Source organism: Melopsittacus undulatus, chromosome Z (genome assembly GCF_012275295.1).
Source record: "Melopsittacus undulatus isolate bMelUnd1 chromosome Z, bMelUnd1.mat.Z, whole genome shotgun sequence".
Classification (NCBI taxonomy): Eukaryota; Metazoa; Chordata; class Aves; order Psittaciformes; family Psittaculidae; genus Melopsittacus; species Melopsittacus undulatus.
The window spans coordinates 44,070,770-44,086,247 of record NC_047557.1 but is presented as its reverse complement, the minus strand read 5'-3'; the positions used below and the strand labels follow the sequence as shown (position 1 = coordinate 44,086,247).

The 15,478-nt window shown below is 36.3% G+C and overlaps 1 protein-coding gene across 1 annotated transcript in view; it reads left to right on the top strand.

The window, feature by feature from the left end:
* The window catches only part of FANCC (FA complementation group C), an 81,144-nt gene that overhangs the window by 13,455 nt on the left and 52,211 nt on the right, over positions 1–15,478 (top strand). The window contains exons 2-4 of the mRNA XM_005154921.3: positions 1,853–2,026; positions 3,608–3,692; positions 8,735–8,829. Coding sequence (XP_005154978.1) covers positions 1,862–2,026; positions 3,608–3,692; positions 8,735–8,829 — 345 coding nt within the window. The 5' untranslated portion in view covers positions 1,853–1,861. The remainder of the gene's footprint in view (positions 1–1,852; positions 2,027–3,607; positions 3,693–8,734; positions 8,830–15,478) is intronic.

The following is a 15,478-nucleotide window of genomic DNA, read 5'->3' as shown; positions in this document are numbered from 1 at the left end:
CTGAATCAGCAATCCAGTTCATTTAGTTGTGTCCTGGGTTCAGCAGGGACAGAGTTATTTTTCTTGCCAGTAGCTGGTGCCATGCTGTGTTTTGGCTTTAATCTGAGAACAATGCTGATAATACACTGATGTTTCAGTTGTTGCTCCGTAGCTCTTATCCTGAACAAGGATTTTTCAGTCTCTCATGCTCTGCCAATAATGAGGGGCACAATTAGCCAGGAGGAAGCAGAGACAGGACACCTGACCCAAACTACCCAAAGGGGTATTCCATACCACAGCACATCATGCTGAGTATATAAACTGTTCTTACATCAACCTGTGGGTTTTATCAGTTCCCTTCCACCCAGGGAGGGATGAAGATGGGTGGTGTGCTGGTGGCTGTGTGCTGCTGAGTACTAACCCTACAAGCTGTAATTAAGAAGGGAGGTAAACTACCTTTCTTGTGGAGCTGGGATTTCAGACATCTGGAAAAAGACCACCTTACCTAGTGGTGGCTGTGCCATTCTGCATACTGTAATAGTAGATACAGGTATAGGTGACAGGGTCCTTGTTTTCCTTACCTGGGATTCTCTGTTGATACCTAATTGACTGATGTGACTGGCCCCAGAATGCTGGAGTGCTTGTGGTTCTCCCTCTTTCCCACTCTTCCCCCCCCCCCTTAAATTTTTTGGAGCCATTTTGTTAGGGTGCTTGTTTTTCAGTTATTTGGGAGGATTAATCTCGCCTGGGAACATCAAACAGGCTCATTAATTTACTAAAATATGTAAATTCAGATCCTGGTTTTAATTTGTTCTTCATCATGTTCCTGTGATGATAAGAGTGTTTGATGGCTAATTGCTGCTTAGTGCCTATGTCCCTTCAGGAAGCTATGGTGATGAATTCTTGTAGCCTGCTTTTGATACTTACAGAAGACCAACAAGATCTTGGCACTGTACATGTCCATTAAGAGTTCTGCTGACAGCAGTAGTTGCAGGTACAAAGAGGAGTGTAATAGAGAACAAAAGCAGTGGCTTTGCTTTCATTACTTTGAACATGTTTAGTACAAATATGCATTGAACTCTGGCAAGCTCACAGCTTTACCTTTACTTCCTTACTTCCATTTTTTTTTTCTGGACAGGATCCAAAGCCAAATAATGGCTGTGATTCATTATGTGGAATATATTTATTTATTAGTTGTAGAAATTAAACAAGTTTATTAACGATCTTTAGATTTTTATCTGGCTCAGATTAGCATGCTATATAAGTGATGTGATTGTAAAGGTTAGCTATATAAAGACAGCTTGATTTGCAGGCCAGCTGCTGAGGTTCAGGTTTATTTTTTTGGTCTGTAGCTTACAAAGATAAATATTCATTGATTTCTGTGGCATTTCTGTACTTTAAACTAATGATCAATTGCAAGTGTAGAAATTATCAGGAAAGGTCCCCTGACCCCCTTTGTTTTGGTTGAGCCTCATTTTAATGCTTTCATTTACCCGAAAATGGACATTTTCAGTTTTATATCATGCTAAATAAATGCACACTTACATTATTCTCATATGCTTTGAGTGAAAATATTGGTGACGACAAATTCAGGTAATAAAAGCCTGAGACACAGCTGGGTGGTACTTTCTCAGGTAATTTACTGATTACTGTGACCCCTTTGCTACTTTGTCACAATGGGGTTATTATTTTACCCTCTTACTACTACAAAGCAAATTGGCACCCTTATGAGATGTAAACACAGACACCCCTCATTCCTCCCTTTCACATGTGAACACAAAAAATGTTAGCAGAAATCCTACCTCCCATTTTCAGGCTTGGTTTGAAGACAGTGTTATGACTGCCTGATACGGAGTTACAATTTTTTTTTTAGGATTGTGGGATGGCCGAGGACACTCCAGTGCCCAAACTGAACTTTGAATATTGGTTGGATAAAGCTATTGAATGGGGTCAAGCTACTACGCTGGAATCCCAGAAGGATGTGTGCCTTCATCTGCCCCAGCTCCAAAAGTTCCTACATGAGATTTATGAAACTTTGAAACATATGGTAAGTGACTCTAAAAGGAAGAGTGACCTGTTTTGAAGACACCCTGAGAAACAATCTGCACCATGTTTTGACAAAACCAGAAGCTAACAGTAGCAAAGAGGTTTGTGTTATTGACCTTATGTATTGCTGGATAAGAGAGGCAAATTGGGGCAACAGTCACAGGTAATGGAAACAGGATCATGCTTCCTGTTGCCCTGATTTATTGTGAAAGGAGCTTTTTCTTCTTGATTGGTTGTTGTCACGTGAGATTTCCTAGCCAATGCTCTAGCCCCTTTAAGGAACCCTTTAAAAATAAACAAGAATTTGATTCTGGTTGTCAGGTCATAAATTAGATTATCTAAAGGCCTTAACATGCAAAACTGTAACTGATCCTTTAAATCTTAGAGAGTCTGTTGACACGTTAACCCCAGTGTTGTCACACACATAGTGAATTCTAGCAGAATGGTCAGATCTTTGGCATATGCTCCTGACTGTTCTGTTTAGCAATTTAATTATTGTCTGCACTGTACTGAGTGCGTTTTTAAAAACAAATTTAGTTTTTTATATATTTAGTTGTGTTTGTGTTTTTCTGATCATGGCTTTTTCAATATAATTATCTTAAGAAATAATGTATTATAGCAGAAAGATGACTTCTTATGGAAGTATTTATTTTAAAATATTCTTTTTATCTGAAGACTGCAGAGTTATTTTAATTTTCTGAACTGAATTTAACTTTTAAATAAAGTTTTTTTGGGGATTGGTGTTTCTTCCTGGTTTTCTATATGTCTTTTTCTTAAGAGGGAAATTAAAAAAAAAAACTTGCTACTTCAAGTAATCTGAGGCTTACCCTGAAATGGACCTTGTGAATATGGCCCCAGAAAGTCTAGGGCTAGCCCCAAATGTGAGACAAATGTAAGGAATTTATTGCAACAGCAGGAGATGGTTATCGTTCCTGCTACTTGCATGTTATCTCAGAACTGCACCATTTTTAAAAGCCTTCATTTATTAGATAGTAAAGCTACAAAAATGGAAAAATAAGACTGATTGCAGAGGATTGTATATAAAATACATTGTCTACTACTTTTATAGCGAAGCTGGTTTCTATTCGGTTGAAAGTTAAATGGCGGTTTGTTACTGGCTGGTTAGTCATTACGTAAATTAAAGAAAACAAGCAAAAGTAACAAAGACACTTAATTTTGCCCATAGTAGGCATTAATTTCTTCAGAAACTGAGGCAGTATATAAAGCAGTGAGGATGAACACAGATGTAGTTCAATTGTGCTTTTATTATCATGAAATCTTGCTTACTAATACTGTTTTCTGATTAGTGGATGTGACACAAATGAGATTTTCTAGCATAATTAAATATTAGGTGAGGAAATTACCTACTTAAGATTTAACTTACTTGAATTATGACATTATAGCCAATTTCAGGAAGTTCTGCTTTTATTACATATCTGCAGGTGTTCTGTTTCCAGAACATTACACAGCAAAACCATTGTGATTGTAATTTACAACAATCTATATCATTAACGGTTCTCCTAACCTACTTTTGATGTTCAGTGTATTTATTATCTTTTTGTTTGTTTTTATGTTTTAACAGGATTCAATTGGAGCAATCCAGCAGTTCCCTTTAATTGGCCAGCTTTTAGGAAGGCTTTGTTGGAATCCTTTTGTTATAGGATATGGTAAGAACATGTAATGATATTTCTGCAGCAGTTCCATAAACTTTATTCTACAGGAATTAGGAAAATATGACTTGTTATATACTTTGATTTTTCCGCAAAAGCAGAGCAATCTTTTTTACTGAAGTGAATTTTGGAGATTAAAAGATTAGCCAAATTATTTAAAATATGTGGCATTGTGAAATCTTAAATTTACTTTGGGAGCCAATGAATCTAATTGGTTAGTTAGAGAATCTTTACTTGGAAGCAGTAGATTTTAAACCCAATGAGTGTTTCTGTGCATCATGATTTATGTTTTTCTGATTTTTTTGATATATTCATTACATTTTTGTTAGGTTCTCAGTATGCATAAAATCAAGTGTTCCAGATTACTTTCAACAGAAATTTCTTGTGGTTATACAGCAGAATGTTCTATTATATATGCTAATACAAAAGAACTATTTTTTTCTGATACTTGGTTTGTTTTTGCATTGGTGTAGAGCTCTACTAACTTATGGGTGTGTTTGGATTTATTGAGTTTATTCTGAATGTGTGTTTTCTTTATCTTGTAAACTAGTGAAAATGCACATAGAACCAAAACCAAAACAGTGAAGTGGTGCTATGTGAAAAAAGTGTATGAAAAACTAAAAGCCTCTTACTGGTAGTGTATATACGTGTACGTGAGAATAAATGAGATAAAACAAATTTGGGACAGAAAAACTGCTGGGAGGGAGGAGACACTACTTGAGTACCTTACCAGCAGCTCCAGTACATTTTTCAGGAAGTGAGATGTTTATATGTTGATAAATGACTTCTGATCTACTTTTAAGGACAAAACTAATACTGAGCTTCTCTGTGAGTCCCTTAAAATAATATTTTGCTAGCTTTCTGCTACTACTACAGCTACAAAGAAAACCCCCAAAAGTCACATTTTGTCTCTTGTGCTTTATGCCCCCTTTTGGGGAAATACAGGAAAGAACAATTTTTCGTTCACCTAGAAGGGCATATTAAGTCAAGTACAGAGTATGTCTTCTGGTTTGGCTTTGTCTTCTAGTCAGCTCCAAGCACAAGCAGAATGAACTCACCTGCAAAACACATGGTAGGTGTGTGTTATGTCAGCACGTCCCCTCTGAAAGGAAAATTTGGGAAGGAACCATTGATTTAAATATAAAAGACTCGCAGAGCGGCAAATGTGTGCTTTTGTGGCACCTTTTGAGAAGAGCCTTTTTCATACTTAGTAGACTTATTTTTACAATGGAGAGGCTCCCTTTTTTGATAATAGTTCTAGTTTTTCAGAATGTTGGTAATTGTTGATGTTTACAATTACACATATGCTTTTCTTCTAAGCTTTTGTTTGGAGTATGCAAGTCTTTAGACCATCAGTTTTTCTGAGCTGATAATGTGTTCTGGTCTAGAAAGTAGCTTCATCTGTATTTTTCCTCACAGTTGAAAGCCACAGTTGAAAGTTTCTTCTTTTGACTCCTTTTCACAACAATCCCAGCAATACACTTCTGGTTTCCTCTGCTTCTTTCCTCTTTGGGTACCTCAGCATTTTCTAAAACAAGAAAAGTACTTTTTTTGGAAATCAGTCATTATTTCTGAAGATTGCAAGAGAATGAAGTTTTACTTTAGGGTTTTTTTCGGTCTCAAAGTTACAAGCAAGCTGAATCAACGAACTTCACTTGCTCAAGTTTGAATCCTTCACTTCAATGTTTAAAGATGACTCAAATAGATTTTCTGACATCACTAGTCCTCCACCACTTCCTCTTTGTAGAGCCACCTGAGCAATCTTTGGACTGCTGGCATTTTGGATTCAGCAGATTTTGATTTTGTTTGGCACTAGTTCTGAAGACACTCTTTAAGATAGTGCTGGCTGTAGCAGATGCTGACACTCAAGTGGGTTTCGTGTAATTTCTCATTTGGATAAATAGCTCATTCAGCTATGTGTGTGAGACCAGGCCACCCTTGCAGTAGAAGGAACTAATTTTGTTCAATTCAGTCTTTCATACTAATAAATGGAGGAGGAAAAACATTATACTTCTGCATCATGTCCAAACCACAATACCTATCACCTTAGATGAATGTCTGTTGGTGCTGGAAGCTGACATGGCTGACCACTCAGTGCAGAAAGTGTGGTCTCCAAGGGAAAATAATCTCCTCATAAACACTCCTGAGCAGGCGGTGACCAAGTTAGATTTATTTAGAATGCTAACATGAAGGAAGCACAACTGAAGAAAATCTCATGGCTGTACTTGTGGTCCTAAGCCACAAGGGATACATGAGGTATTCAGTCTTGGTAAGGAATTCTAATTTTTTTTTGTCTGTGGCCTGGGGGATTATCTTCTCAGTAGGACCCTCCTGGTTTGAGTTTTGATCCCAAATGTCTTGAATCCCAAACTAATACTATAAATGCTGGGGAATTTCTTGGTGGCTCTGTATGTCACTATATGTGTGCTTATGTATGCATTCATTTCCACAAGAATGTATCAAATCAGCAGGAAATGTAGCTAATCAACATTATCTGATATATTTCAATAACACTTTACAACAAGCTCTAAAAGAGTATTTCTGGCTGTAAGATTAGGGTTTTCTGGTTAGTTCCTTGCATCTGGCCTTGTTCATGAGAGGGTATTTATAACCTGACTGTGTTATGCATTTTTTTTCCCTCTTTTTTTTTTTTTTTTTTTTTTTTTTAGTTGGAGTTACAATATTAACCTACTGAAGAAGTCAAGAAGATAGCTGGTGACCTTTTATGGGATGCAATTTTCACCTTTGAGTTATTAATTTTTTCCTCTTGATGTACTGATTGGGTATTTTAGTAGTGAATGTTCTTTCATGCCATTGTAAGATCAAATGCCTTAATTTATATCCTGGTAATGGTTTTCAGTGTATATGTTGACGATGGGTTTTCAGTGGGGATCAGAGTTAGTAGAATGGGAGGAAAAAAGCCACCAGCAGGTTTTCTGTGGCTGTGTTTGGTCTTTTGATACGGTTATCTTTTGCAGCTGCCATAATTATTTTAAGATCCTTATTCTTGATCTTCCCATCTTTCATCACCAGTTTAAAGCGGTTGTGAAAGGAAAATGGTGAACCTGAGAGCATCCCTCAGAGTGTCATTGGGTTCTTCAGCAAGAGGACTGTAGATCCCTCTTCCTAGACCCATAGGTTTCACAGACCTATGGAGGCTTCTTCGGTTTTGGTTATAGCCAAAAAAGTAACTAACTTAAATAAAATTACTTAGTGTCATACTCTAGATGTATAGTATGAATAGTCAAAAGAAGGAACACTTGAACTGTGTATATACATTATTTAGGATAAGCAATTTGGAATTGTTTTTCTTTTCTCCTTGCCTTTTTCGGTATAGTTTGTGAGGTTTTTTTAGCATAGTGAATGTAATTAGAAATGATCTCTAATGCCAGACTTTATAAACAGATAATATTTTACTACTGGTAATAAATAATGTTTAAAATGTCAATTTTCTAAGAAGCAAATGGCTATCATTTAGTAGTTTAAACAAATAAACCAGTTTTTGTTTATTTTTATTCCCATATAATTTCATGTCAGAATTTTAAGGTGAAACACTTTTTGAAGGAGACAGAGTTGTCTCTTAGTGCTGGTATCTGAATGCTAGTTGGACATAGTTCCAGTCAAAGTGTACAGATGCTTTCAATTTCTTCTGAGTAGTATGCAAGATACCTCCTTTAACTCCAATCTTGAGCAACCTAGGAAATTGTTAGCCTTGTAAAAATCCATATTAAAAAAAAAATAAAAAATCCCTAAACACACAATGGCAGAATACTCAAAATTGTAGTCAGTTAAATCTGTTTGTTTGAGTAACCATTTCTGTGCAGAGATGTTAGTCAGTGGGAGGCCAGTAATGGCCTACAGGCTTGCTGGACATTTATAGGGGAATACTGGTTTAAATCAATATTAGCTTCTCTGATCTGGTGAAAATAACAGGCATTACTTAATGGAGCTTTTATTTTTTCTTCAGGCTTTGCCAACAAAGCACTTGCAAATAATGCTATTTATTACATCCTGGATAACAAATACACAGAAAACAAAACTTGCTGAGTTTGATAATCAAATTGTCTCCTACTATAATTTTTAAAACTCATATGATATTACTAATTCGTTTTTAACAAGAATAATATTGCTTACTAGGTGAATTTTATACCAGAGTTACAATACTATATCAAGTTTTCATAAGTTTTATTCCAATAATGAACAATAATAATGAAGTATTATTCTGGGTGTCTGCCAAAGAATGTTATTCCTCCCCCCGAAAAAAACAACAAACAAAAAACCATGGAAAAAAATCCCACCCAAGCAAACCTATTGAAAATAAAAATTTGGGAAATAATGATTAATTGAATGGCTCTTAAGGTGCTTATTCCAAATTATCAGCTCCTCTGTAACAGTATCTGAGAGGAGGCAGCTCATTTCCAACAGTGGCTTAGAATTAACTAAAACCCGATCTCATCCTGAATAGAAAAGCAAAGTAGGATTATTTTTCTCATCAGAATTTAGCTATTATTCTGCCTGCAGAAATTTAATTTTCCTGAAGCATGGAAAATCCTAATATATTCTTACAGAAAACTTGATGGTTTATATTCTTGTTATGAGTGAACTCGTAACTTTTTGAGAAGTGAGAATTTTTCGATTGTGCAAGCTTTGGACACAATGTAATGGCTATTTTACTCCTGCTGATTATTGTTTATTATTATATTATTTTGATACTGAGTTGAAATGTATTGATTCTGAAATTGCTTGAAATTGTTATATAAATTCATCAATAGGTCATGCATGTATCTCTTGTATAGATTTTGAACTTCTGTTGAAGGAAATGATTACAGAAAAACTATGTATGAATAACATTAAATGTGAGGTGTGAATCTGGTAGTATAGAAGCATTATGAATTGAGACTGATACTTAGGGCTTTGGTTTTGCTGATGGGTAGGGATTGTTGTGTGTGCTTGTCTCTGTGTTTTGATTTTTATTTTTCTATTTTTTTTTCTTGTTTTTCTCCCCCCAAATGTATCCTTATTTGCTTTTTTTCCTGCAGACGAAAGCCAGAAGACTCTGATGTGGTGCTTATGTTGTCTATACAGCAGTGAACCACAGAACCCTGTGGAATTGAAGGCCAACAGCTGGATACAAGTAAGTGAATGAATCCTTTCCAGGACTGCTTTAAATTAAGTTGATTATTTAAAGGTGCTGCATCTATAGCATATAGACACTGTCATTTAAGAAACTGCTCCAAACACAACTTGCATGCATACTGTGTTGATGTATATATCACTCTAATTATAACATTAATAGAATATATTAAATATTAAAAAGATGTGTAATTTTAAAATGGGTAGTTTTCAAGGCTTTTAACCTGGTAGATGCACCAAGATATTCAGATAACTCATATAATAGCTCACTATTCAGATAACTGATTAGTGAGCAGCGAGCACTAATCAGAAGGGAGGCAAGTATCATTGAAAAACCAAACCCAAACCCCTTTTATTTAGGACAAAATAAATAACCTGGAGAAATGCCATAGCTTGTTTTGAAAGCAACTTACATTTGCTCTTAAATTTTATTCTTTTTTGCTTTTGTTTAATCTCCTTCCTGTGAAGAATATAATTCTATCCAAACTTTCTTCAAAGCAGTCTCAGAAAGGAGGCTTGGTGCTTGTCTGTGGATTTATATTTAGTGGCTTAAGGAATAATGAATCCTTAACTTTAATCCCACATTTAGCATTTTGCATTGTACATCTGTTCATATTTATGTATTTACACCCTGAACTAGCAAAGCACATCAGCATGTAAATAACTTGCAGCACATTGATGCTAAATGCTTTACATTGCTGAATAGCAGTTCGAGGATTGTTGATTTTTACATCCTTGCACTCTCCATTGGTCCATGTCAAAATATGCTTATAAATATTAACGGACTTGCTAATATTTGGTGCTTTTATTTGTCTCTTATAGTCCTTACAAGCAGTGGGAGTATAGTAGCCTAATCATTATATATGTGCATGTCTGCTGAAGGTGAAAAAACTTGTAGGCTTCTTTAAGTAGTTAATTTCTTACTTTATAGTTGGGACTACTGCTTTTGGTAGCACTGCCACCTGAAAGGGTTTTAGTTTGGGACTAGCAACTAAGCATTTGAATCAAGCCTCACTGTAGTCCTGCAGGATTTTTTTCTACCTACTCTGTGTTTTTGAATCAGCCTTAGTAGTCATTGTGACTTGATGGGTCAAGAGTTAACCTAAAAGTTATAGGGAAGAGGGCATGGAGGAGTTCAAAGCACAAACATGGTTTACCAGCTATTTTTATCATTCAGCACTTCCCTAGTTGCCTAATGTGAGTGTAGCTCAATATGATATGAAATGCAATACTTTTGTATTTTAACTGGAGGGAAAGAAAGAACTCTTGGAAAACCTATAATAAAAAAAAAGAAAAAAAAAGGATAGGTAAGGGAGAATGAAAAATGCACAGCACCAGGGTACAAAAGTTGAGAGTAAAAGAAAGGATATTATTGGTTTTACAATCATCAGAAGTTATTCTCAGATTCTTACTGTCCAATGTGCATTATAGACTCATAGAATTATAGGATAGTTAGGGTTGGAAAGGACCTTAAGAACATCTAGTACCAATCCCCCTACCACAGCCAGAGACACCTCCCACTAAACCATGTCACCCAAGGCTCTGTCCAACATGGCCTTGAACACCAGCAGGGATGGAGCATTCACAACTTCCCTGGGCACCCCATTCCTGTGCCTCACCACCCTTACAGCAAAGAACTTCTTCCTTATATCCAACCTAAACTTCCCCTGTTCAAGTTTTAACTCAGTACCCCTTGTCCTATCACTACAGCCCCTAGTGAAGAGAACCTTTCCAGCATCCTTGTAGGCCCCCTTCAGATACTGGAAGGCTGCTATGAGGTCTCCACGCAGCCTTCTTTTCTCCAGGCTGAACAGCCCCAACTTTCTCAGCCTATCTTCATAAGACTTTTTGAAAAAAATGGGTTTACCTCCTTTTTTTACACTCAGAATTGAAATTTAATGATACAATAAGAATTATCATGCTTGTTTGCACAGAAAAGCTAAGTTAAATATTTGGCTACTCTTGAAGGTTTTCTTTTGCCATGTGTGATAATGACTTATATCTAAAAATCCCCCAAACATCCAGTAAGTCTGTTGACCCATCTGGGGCACACTTAATATTGTTTCTTCCTGTACTGCTTTATTTGCCATGTAAAGTCAGGCTGAGAAAGTTGGGGCTGTTCAGCCTGGAGAAGAGAAGGATGCATGGTGACCTCATAGCAGCCTTCCAGTATCTGAAGGGAGCCTACAAGGATGCTGGAGAGGTTCTCTTCACTAGGGGCTGTAGTGATAGCACAAGTTAAACCAGTTAAAACTTGAACAGGGGAAGTTTAGATTGGATATAAGGAAGAAGTTCTCTGCTGTAAGGGTGGTGAGGCACTGGAATGGGTTGCCCAGGGAGGTTGTGAATGCTCCATCCCTGCTGGTGTTCAAGGCCAGGCTGGACAGAGCCTTGGATGACATGGTCTAGTATGAGGCATCCCTCCTGATGGCGGGGGAGTTGAAACTAGATGATCTTGAGGCTCTTTTCAACCCTATTTTATGATTCTATGATATGTGTCTCAAAAGACTGTCACAGAAAGAGATCAATATACCTTTGCTATCAGAGTCCTAATTTGAGGTTTGCATCAGCTGGTTTATATTGACTGGATGACCAGCTTCTGCAGTGGTCTGATCTCACCTCAGCCTTGTTTGTAACAATGGGAGCTCTTTACAGCTGGGATCTTCACTACTTGATGGAGAAGGTGCCAAGTACATTGTGATACACTACTGAAAAAATGTCTTAAAGTCTGAAATACATAGATGAAATAAATTTTTGATGGAAAGAATATTGAAATCCAGAAATTAATTCTAAATAAGCTCTGAAATATTAATGCTACTTAAAAGGTTTTTACTATTATGGAAAACTTTCCTGTACTTGTAAAGAGATGATAGATTATCTAAGGTACTTAAGCTCTTCCTGCAGGGTACAGATGGAAAGCCATCCATGACCACACAGAATAGGGCTCTGTTTTGGGTCCATATACACTGATACAGGTGCCATTGAAAAGGGGTTTATATATAAGAACTGCTGTTCAGTTTCTGTGGGAGTGACCTCCACAGTAGCCTTGTCATTTGGCTCTGCTGCTGAGAGTTAGTTTTTTTCTCATCACTTAATGCTTCAGCATATGCTCTGTTTTTTAAAAAGGTAAAGATCAAGATTTTGAATTGTGATCTGCAGTCCTTGTGTTCCCTTCTTAAGAGTTTAGCTTCTCAATTTTCTGCTGGGCTAAACAATGTTGGAAAGGTGGTGGACACCACTTGTTTCCAAATGTATGCAGTGGAAAGCAGAGACTATATTATTATTTCCTTTGGAGACTGTCAGTACTCAGTGAAAAAAATTCACCACTTGAGAGTACTTCTTTGATAATGCAAACATATTTTCACGTAAAGGATTTCCACTTTTCCAAATTTAGTGTTTGCAGAAAACTGCAACATTTGCTTGCTGGAGTGTCTCTGCTTTTTAGGGAAGTAGAAGGTTCCAGAACTTCGGTGTCACCTTGTTATTTTATGAATAGCAAACACGGAAACGTGTTTGAATAGTTTAATATAGTGTGTATTTAGTAAAACGCCTGAATGTACAGCAGTACTCAAATGTTTCTTGTAAAAAGGGGTCTGTGTTTTGGTTTGGCTTTGTGTGTGTGTTTTGTTGTTGTTTTGTTTCGGCTTTGGTATTTTTTTGTTTGTTTGTTTGAGTTGTAAATCTGAAAACATAACATCAAGTCCTTCTGTCTTTAGTATTGTTACACTTGCCTCCTGAAGAGGACACCTTACAGCGTCTGAATAGGAATCTTGTCTTCCAGAAGAATGGAAGGCATATATGTGTTTTCGACATGCCAGCTTTTTGGTTTACTTTGAAGTTGTATTTATTTCAACTAAATTTAATGGAATTCTGTCTATTGTGTTAAATGGTATTAAAGTGTTCTGCAGTGAATTGCTCAAAAAAGCCAGATCAAGAAATTTACTGCCAATTAAGCACAGGATGTTTGAGATTTTTAGTGATGTTCTCCGGATGACCTAGGTTTTTTATGATCATCTTGACTTTTTAATTAAACTACAATTTTAATTGAGTTGGTTCAGTTAATGAAGCACTGACCTTTCACCCCTACTTCTGAATCTGTGCCAGAATTTTCAGCAAAATGGGTTTTTATGACTTTTGCTTTCTGTGTAGCAGCATATCTAAGACTGTGATGAATTAGGATTAAAAAAGTGGTTGCTCTGTAATGGTTCAAAATGGAAACATTTGTGATTTACTTTTTGGGAGAGATGCACCTGCTTAGTTACAAATCAGAATGCTTAGTTACATCGCACTATACGCTTACATCTGTGTTTGATTTTCCTTTACTGTTTAGATGTCAAGAGGTTTTTTTTTGCTTGTATCTTGGATCATCCAGCTACCTGATCAGGTGTTTGTTGACTATTGAATGACAATATTTGTCATTCTTAATAGTTTCACTCATTAACATACATCTTGATTAAGCAACAGTATTCAAGAACAGAATAAAAGCAACACTGTTATGAAAACAGGAGTTCAGCAAAATTGTATTTCTTAACATTTTAGGGTTTAAGCATATTTACTGTTTTGTCTGTCAGGGAAGAGTTGTTTATTGATTTACTGGAACTTTGCAAGATTTAGTTACTCCTGAATATTACAAGAGTGAAGGTAGAAAGTAGACATTGATGGAACTGCAGGGAGGTTATGGAGAATAGTTGATGGAAAAAAAATGAAAAGAAGTCAAGATTTGGGAGTGTGATATACAGGTGTGCATGTTTTAATGTATTTTGGCTTTATTTTGAATGAGTTACCAAAGCATTTTCAGTATTTCTGTCAAATGAGCATATTAAAACATCAGTAAGGCATGAAGGAAATGAGAGAGACTAGGTTATCTTTGAGAAATAGAGGAATTGTCCTCATATCTTTGTAAAATATGCAAAACAGCTTTTATGTGAAATACAAGGTGGAAAAGGGGAGTAGAATCATAGAATAGGTTTTTCTCATAGTAGAATTGGGGAATAGTTTGGGTTGGAAGGGACTTTTAAAGGTCATCTTGTGCAACCCGCCTGCAAAGAGCAGGAACATCCTCAACTAGCTCAGGTTTCTCAGAGCCTCATCCAGCCTCACCTTAAATGTGTTCAGGGGTGATGCATCTGCCTCTGGGCAATTTGTGCCGGTCTTTCACCACCCTCATTGTAGAAAAATATTTTCTTACATGTAGTCTGGATCAATGCTTTTTGAGTTTAAGACCATTAACCCCTGTCTTATCACAACAGGCCTATTAAAAAGTTTTTCCTCTTCTTTCTAAGCCCCCTTTAAGTATTGAAAGTCTGCAAAAAGGTCTTATGGCGTTAGAATTAGAAAATAGTATTTTCTTCTGTGTCTGTTTTATGAGAAGATTTTTTTTTTAAATTTTATATATATTTGTTAAAATACAGTATGCCAAGTATGTGAGGAAAAGTTTGGAACAGGACACAGTTGTTTCCAGTATATAGCAATGACAACTTTGTTGCTTATTATGATGGCTGTTTACTAACTTATTAACAGTGGTGTATATTCTTAAGTACCAGTAGATGGCATTCTTTCTATTACATACAGGTACACATATGTTTTATATTAATAGGTACACAACTTTCCACTTCACAGCATTGTAATACATCATCTTCTAAGGGAAGGTGAATGTTTTCTTTTAATAGTAGTCTCCAGATTAGAAGCCAGCTCATTGCTGCCAAGATTGTGTGGCATTGAGTCTTAGCTGTCTGATGATGCTTGCAGTAGTGAAAGTTCTGTGTTAAGATTCGTGTCTTAAAATTTTGGGCAACAATTCAGGATACTCACTACTAGGAAAACTGATTTACTCATCTTCTTTTCTGTATGCACAGTGCATGCAGTTGGACTGATTTTTGTCTTGCCGTAAGTATTCCAGAGATGTAGAAGAATTCTACAACACTTGTTATGATAAGTAATTCTTCATATTTATGGGGAGGTTTTTAGTATTTAGGGGCGTCGTATCTGAGGATCTGTTTGTTAAACACTGCACACAAAGAGTTTAGAAAATATACTTGGTTCTGAAGTGGCTACAATGAATGACTTGTGATGCAGTCAGAAACAAAATCCAAAAAATAAATAACTACTCCTTTCTTCTAGCCACATTCTTCCATCATGTTGTAAAATTACAAATGGTATTCTGCACAGCACATTTTTTTATTTCCCCTTTTTTATTATGTAACCCTGTATATATTTATATATATATATATATATATGTATGGTTACCCACTTATGTATGGTCAAGTCATCTATGCTAAAATGTTTTTAGTATCTCTGTTGTCATATTACTTGGTTTGCTGCTCCCATGTTGTAATTTATTCTTTCACATTTTTCCCTGATGCTGGTTTCAGAAGTTTATTTGATATAGGCATGAGACTCTTCCCCACACTGTAGAGTACAACAAAGCAGCCATTCTTTTATTTCTGGTACCTTATTAGGAGTCAGTTTTCTTCAATCCATTAGCAGAGACTCGAGCAAGCGTAGGTAATTTGCGTGAACTGATACCACTAAATGCCAGTAGATGTCAGCCTCTGTATGAAGGGATTGCCTTCAGGTACCCCACACGGACCTTCGACACAAAAACATGCGATCTCACACACCGGTTTTTACAGCCAGGTAACTTAGCTGTT